This window comes from Phyllopteryx taeniolatus, chromosome 16 (assembly GCF_024500385.1).
Source record: "Phyllopteryx taeniolatus isolate TA_2022b chromosome 16, UOR_Ptae_1.2, whole genome shotgun sequence".
Classification (NCBI taxonomy): domain Eukaryota; kingdom Metazoa; phylum Chordata; class Actinopteri; order Syngnathiformes; family Syngnathidae; genus Phyllopteryx; species Phyllopteryx taeniolatus.
In genome coordinates, this window is record NC_084517.1 from 10,388,173 (window position 1) to 10,395,479 (window position 7,307).

Consider the following 7,307-nt stretch of genomic DNA (forward strand, 5'->3'; position numbering starts at 1 on the left):
AGTGAAGTTGAGAGTGGCATGGGAGCGATGGATGAGAGATGGCGAACACACCTTTACTAAGACTGAGAGGCAGCGCCGGGCGAGTTATGCCACCATATGTGAATGGATAGTGGATGCCTTGGCTAAGGTATCTGCTTTGACTGTTGTCCGAGCTTCCCCGAAAGCCGGCATCATTGCCGAACAGCCCCCGGCAACGAGACTGACTCCGACGATGACGAGAGGGAACCCCGGCATGTTTGATGACGAAATTGCCCAGCTGTTCAATTCAGATACAGAAGATGAGGACTTCGATGGATTTGTGACAAAAGATTGATAAAAAAATGAGTGTATTTTTAAATGCGTAACCAAACTCAGTGTTTTGCTTCCGTTACCTTGTTTTAGCATGTGCCGAATAATACGGTGCGCCTTATGTATGGCTTAAGTACAGAAATAGACCCCGCAATTGAGACTGCGCATTACAATCCGCTGCGCCTTATGGTGCGGAAAAATATGCTCCATGAATCGCTTGGGGTTCTTTATATTTCTTCCCGATATAATCTGGTTCTGTCCTTTGGTAAGGTCTTCTTTGTCATCCGACTCATCGCTGGCCCCACCGCCAACTCGCTGCCCCCCATCACTGACCCTGACCCCCTGATGGCCTGTGACCTGATGGACGGCCGGGACGCCTTCCTGACGTTGGCAAGGGACAAGCACCTGGAGTTCAGCTCTCTCAGGAGGTCCATGTGGAGTTCCATGTGTATGTTGGTGGAGCTCCATAATCAGAGCCAGGACCGTTTTGTCTACACTTGCAATGAGTGTAAACATCATGTGGAGACACGCTTCCACTGCACTGTTTGTGAGGTGAGAAATGGGACTAATGAAATCTTGAGATTTTTTTTTTTTCCTTTTTCTTTTTCTTGAACTTGTCTAATGATTTAACCATTAGGGGTTTGGGAACCTTTACATATATAATGTTTGCATAACCTAGTTAAATGGTGAACTGTGACAAGACGCTTGTGAAATAGGGCAAATACTTTGAGGGAGTGATGATTTAATGTGCCATTTGTGCATCCCTGTATCATTCGATCTTTCCATGTTTTTTTTTTTTTTAAACCATTATTTTTTTTTTATTGATTTTCCAAAACAGTACAACAATAGAATAGAAGAACTATTGTCACTGTCACCTGAACAATGAAAATCAGTTAGGCATCTCACAATTTACAGTATTGAGGTAAAAAAATGATAAGCACGCAATTATAAAAAAAGACAGTTATATTTCAAACAAACCTGTAAAAAGCAAACCAAATGAACAAAAAACAACAAACGCACAAGAGGCTCCTCTTCCAACAAATGGCTACAGTTCAACAATTTAAACTTAAAAAGAAGGAGAGCACAGGTCAGTCATCGCTCCATCCCCTTATTATAGCCATATTATTAACTTGAGTAATTAAGGTTATCCATATGTTTTCAAGCCTGTTTGTCCTTTAGAATATACATTTTTTTCAATTGGAAGTTGGGAAAAAAAAAAAAAAAGTGACCTTTTTTGTAATTTGTTTTTTAATGGGAGTGAAAAAGTGGCTGAGCTTTTATCGTGCTTGTTACCAAACTATGGGTCGTCTAAATCTAACCAATTAAATATCCAGCCATTTTCCGAACCGCTTATCCTCCCTAGGGTCATGGGCGTGCTGGAGCCTATCCTGAGCCTCTGGGCAAGAGGCGGGGTACACCCTGAAGTGGTCGCCTGCCAATCGCAGGGCATATATAGACAACCATTCACACACACATTCACACCTATGGGAGATTTAGACTCTTCAATTAACCTACCATGCATGTTTTTGGGATCTGGGAGGAAACCGGAGTACCCAGAGAAAACCCATGCAGGCACGGCTGGATTTGAACCCGGGTCCTCAGAACTGTGAGGCAGATGTGCTAACCAATCGTCCACCATGACGCCCCTATTAAATATTACAATTAAATTCCTGTGACTTTTTTTCCATTTTGTGTTTTTGAACTGAGCCTAAAATTGAAATGTGAAAAATCGGGCGTTTTCTGTTTTTGATGTAGTTGTTGTTAGATTAATGAAAATATAACCAAAATCACTTTTTTTTTTTTTTTTAATGCCAATTGAAAATGGAAAGAACGAATGATGCACAGATTCTTGTTAACCCACATAAAGACTCGGGAATATTGTTGTAACACCTCAATAAATCTTTTAGGTAGGAACTTGAATTCATCCTTCTGAAATTCTGGTAATCACATTACACTTTTCCATTCCCCTACCAGGACTATGACTTGTGCATCACCTGCTATAACATTAAAGGCCACGAGCACAAAATGGACAAATTGGGGCTTGGGCTGGATGATGACAGCAACAACCAGGCAGCGGCAGCTACCCAGAGTCCGGGAGACTCTCGCCGCCTGAGCATCCAGCGTTGCATCCAGTCACTGGTCCACGCTTGCCAGTGCCGCAATGCCAACTGCTCGCTGCCATCGTGCCAGAAGATGAAGCGTGTTGTTCAGCACACCAAAAGCTGCAAACGCAAGACAAATGGCGGCTGTCCTATTTGCAAACAGCTCATCGCTCTGTGCTGCTATCATGCCAAACACTGTCAGGAGAACAAATGTCCTGTGCCCTTCTGCCTCAACATCAAGCAAAAGCTCCGGCAGCAGCAACTGCAACATCGGCTCCAACAGGCGCAGATGTTAAGAAGGCGGATGGCCAGCATGCAGAGGGTGGGGCAGCCTGCTGGGGGTCAACCAGGAGGACCTGTCATGGGACTTCCGTCACCAGGCACAAATGGCATAACTGCACCCAGTACGCCGACATCTGTTGGAACTCAACCTGCAACTCCTCAGACACCGACGCAGACCGTGCCCTCGCTCCCTCAACAAGGATTGGGGCCTGGCCCCGGACTTCAACAAGCTCCTCAACCAGGTGGGATGTCTGTGCAAGGTGGCATGCCTCCTCAGCAGCAACAGCTTCACCACCAGTTTCAGCAGATGCCAGGTGGAGGAGGCGGCACCGGAGGCATAATGAGCTCCCCTCAACATCAGCACCACATGCTCACGCAGGTGCAGCAACAGCAAAGTGGGCCAGGAACCAACCATCAACAACTCCACCAACACCCAAACAACATGCCAGCATTTGCCAGCAGGCCTCCTGGTTCCTCTCCAATCCACCAATCCCAAGGAAAACCTGTTCTCGGATCAGCGACGCCTCCTCGGCAACAACCCGGTTGCCCCATCATGGCTGGTAACATCGGGGGCCAGCCTCCCAACCAACCCCAAGGCCAGCCAGCTCTTCCACAGCAGCAGCAACCTTCTGGCCCTCCACCAGCTGCAGTTGAGATCGCGATGAAGATCCAGAGGGTGGCCGACGCCCAGAGGAAGATGGCCCTGCAGAGACAAGTGGCTGCAGGCCTGATGCCTCCTCACCCCCACCATCAACAAGGCCAAGGTCAACCGATGCCCTTGGGACACCCGGGGACTGGAGGGCCGGTTGGACCGCAGGGCGTGCCGCCACAAAACCAAGCTGCAATGCAGTCCGCCCGGGCCCACATGGAGCAGCATCAGAGTGCTCCAGCTGGGATGATGGTCGGCGCTGGTGGGGCCATGCTACATCAACAACAGCAACAGCAACAGCAACAGCAGCAGCAGCAGCAGCAGCAAGGCAACATTCCACAGGGCCAGATCCCATCTCAGGTTCAACTTCAACAGCAGAGGATGGGCGCTCCACTTCAAAACCCACAACAGCAGTGGACAGGCCAAGGGATGCCCCCCCAGCAGAGACAGGCCATGATGAACCAAATGGGCCATCATCAAGTTTTGATGGTAGCGCAACAGCAGCAGCAACAACAACTGCAGCAGCAACAAGCTCAGAGCCATAATGCCATGATGAATATGGCTCAACAACAGCAACAGCAGCCGCCAGGTGCCGCTGGTGTGGTGCTAGGAGGGGCTGGGCCCGGGGCCGCAGGCGTCCCAGGAGCCGGCGCAGGCGGCAACATCACCCAGGCGGCACTACAGGATCTTTTACGCACTCTTCGCTCGCCCAGCTCGCCGCTCCAGCAGCAACAAGTCCTCAACATCCTACGCTCCAACCCTCAACTAATGGCCGCTTTCATTAAACAGAGGGCCTCAAAGTACAAGGGGGGGGCAGGAGGTCCCGCACCCACTGGGGGGCCTGCCGGGAACGTCATTGCTGGAGGGGGGCCACAGGTGAACATGAGTGCGGCCGGCGCGGGCCAGTCGGGGATGCACATGGGGGCCCAGGGTGGGACAAACATCGCCACTATGGCCCAGCTACAGCAAGTGCAGCAGCAGCAGCAGATGCAACAGCAAATTCAACAGCAGCAGCAGCAGCAGTTGCAACAGCAGCAGCAGATGCAACAGCAGCAGAGACCAGTCCTTAGTGGTTTACAGCAGCAGCAAGTTGCAGCTCTCCAGCAGCAACAAGCCGCAGGAAGAGGTCTGCAGGGCCAGGGACCACAAATGGCGAATCTTAACAATCCCCAATTCAGAGAACTGCTCATGAGGAGACATCTGCAGCAGCAGCAGCAGCAGCAGCAGCAGCAATCACAACAACAGCATCAACAGCAAATGGGGGTCAACCACGGTCAGTGTCAGCAGCCCCAGCCCCCACAGGGCCAGGGTTACATGGGCCAGCCTGGGATGCAGCCACCCCCAGTGGGACAGGGCCCCCCAGGAGGTCCACCCCTCGGCCCTCAGCAGCCCGGGGGTCCCCCTAACCAGCAGGGTCCGAGTTACCCGGGCTCAGCCCAGCAACAGGCCACAGCTGCACTGCAGCAAAGGCTCCAGCAACAACACCAACACCACCTCCAGATGCAGCAGCAGAACGCCATGGCAGGCCTCCCCGGGGGGGATTCCGGGCCTGGGGGCGGGGGCAGCGTGGGACCCCCGCAGCCCCCCCAGGCCCCTCAGACCGGTCAAAACGGCCCCCCGCCTTCTCAGGCCCTGCTTCAACAGGCCCTCCACCAGAGGTTGCTTCACCAACAGCAACATCTCGCCACCGGAGGCTCGCCGGCACAGCACAGCAATCCCATGAGCCCCCAGCAGCCCCCCCAGATGGCCCAGTCCCCTCACCCTCACCTCCAGGGCCAGACGCTGCCCACCTCCCTGGCCAACCAGGTGCGCTCCCCCCAGCCCTCACCCAGACCCCAGTCCCAACCGCCACACTCCAGCCCGTCACCACGCATGCAGCCCCAGCCGTCCCCTCACCACATATCTCCCCAGATGCAGACGGGATCCCCCCACCCGGCCCACCTGAACCAGCACCACCCAGGTATGGTGGTCCCACAGCAGCCTTCGTCCCAGCAGCAGCAGCAGAACTCTATGGAACAGTTTGGCTCGGACCAGAGTGCCATGTTATCTCAGCTGAGTGGGATGGCGGGTCTCCATGGACAGGGGGGAAGCAGTCAGGACCCACTGGGCCAGAACTTAAATCACAACCCTTTAGACATCATGTAGGAATTCTACTTAACGTGTCATGTTGAGCTGGGGGGAAAAAAGCTCTGATTCTTCGCACAAACTGCACTCATCCAGGACAGTGTTATCTATCTTTATTATCTAGCCTTTCTTTATATATATATATATATATATATATATATATATATATATATATATATATATATATATTATTAAATGTTATTTAAAATGTTTTCAATAAAGATACATTGAACTGAACTTCCTATGGGAGATGGACAATAAATCAAGCAGTCATTAAATAAAATAGAATAAATGAATTGTAAGTTATTGCTGTTTAATATATTTTTTGCCAATTGTGGACAAAGGGGAGGGGGGTTGTGTCGTGCCCCCGCGTCTTGCAGAATACAGTACATAAAAGGTAATATTTTTGGGAGGTATGTGATTTAGAGGGGGCAAATGCCTTTTTAAGAAACGTTTTTAAGTGTTCAAGAATTAAAGAGGAAGTGGAATAATGCAAATAACTTTTTTTTTTTTTTTAATGGATTGTTTCCCGCCATTCAGTCTGTTTTTGTTTTTGCAGAGTGAAAATGCTATTATATTATTCATGTCAATCCAAACATGATGCATATCTTCCTTTTAATGTTTGGGTTTGCTTTATTTATTATCTTCTTTTGGGGTGGGGGCATTATGTAACTTGACTGCGCTACAGTTCCTATAGAAATCTATTTTTGTTATTGAGTGTTCAAATGGGGTTAGTGGATGTTTTTGGTTAACTTTTCATGTCTTTAGTTGTACGTGTGTGTTCCCGGGCGGGAAAAATTCCGATGTCAGTGTTTTCTTGCAGTTGTCACCAGTCTGCTGTGAGTTTGACATGTCGAGAGGACACGTTGTGATGTCTCGGCCAGCTTCTGTAAGGGACATCCGCCATGCTGGAAGGGAGAGTTCCCTCGCAAACATGCAGGCCCTCTCCCTCGAATGTGTGTGTACTCCTTCCTTAAAAGACACTTGTTCTGGAGCATGGGAGACTTGGGGAGGGGGGCTGCATACCTGTGTGCCTGTAATCTTTTGAGTACATCGGCTGGGATGTGAAACATGAGCGTGATGGGCTCCTTGTATTGTTTTTTTGTTTTTTTTACAATTCTCCTGCTTGGATTAAAAGGAGAATATTGATCCAAATGAACTGTGTTGCACAGAAATGAGGAGAATGCAGGAGATATGAACAGTCATTCTCCATCTTTCTGCCTCTTCCCAGTTGCTGCTTCCCTTGGACTCCCCCCTCCCTGCTCGCCTCTGCCAGGGGGAGAGTAGCGCTCCCCCAAAGTCCATTCTCTATCTTTCTGCTAAGACCTTTGGGAGTTTATTTAATATTTTTTACTGTACAAAGGAAAAACTGTGGACTTAAATACTGTTGGTTTTTTTATATATAATAAAATGAAAATGAACATTATTGATGTGACTAGTTGTGTATGACTATCAAAAAGACAGATGTGAGAATTTGTAATCGTAATCATAACAAAATATTAATGCTACCATAAAGTCCACTTGACAGTTCAGCACACACACTCATTTAAATACATAAGGTTCATAAGGATACTGCACATCTAATTTTAGCTTGACATTTGCTGTGAACGTAAAGAAATTCTGTGGTGACGTGTTAGTCAAGTTTGTCTTAGCATGGATAAAGCCTGCAGGATTGTAAACTTTAAAAGATGAAAATTCATCACACAAAGGTACAGTATGTCCAAAGAAATGATCTGCCAGGACTGTTAAGAACCCAAGGTCATCCATCCATTCCTTTTCTTATTGCTTATTCGCACTAGGCTTGCTGGTGGGCTGGACTTGGGGTACACCACTCTACACGTTTGCTGTCATTTCTGTCCTAG

General features: G+C 48.9%; 1 protein-coding gene across 8 annotated transcripts in view; it reads left to right on the plus strand.

Moving 5' to 3' along the window:
* The window catches only part of ep300b (E1A binding protein p300 b), a 38,733-nt gene extending 31,862 nt beyond the window's left edge, over window positions 1-6,871 (plus strand). For all 8 annotated transcript variants that reach the window (XM_061748793.1, XM_061748792.1, XM_061748794.1 and 5 more), the window contains 2 exons: window positions 559-840; window positions 2,263-6,871. In XM_061748793.1, coding sequence (XP_061604777.1) covers window positions 559-840; window positions 2,263-5,466 — 3,486 coding nt within the window. In that variant the 3' untranslated portion in view covers window positions 5,467-6,871. The remainder of the gene's footprint in view (window positions 1-558; window positions 841-2,262) is intronic.
* Window positions 6,872-7,307: the final 436 nt, after the last annotated feature.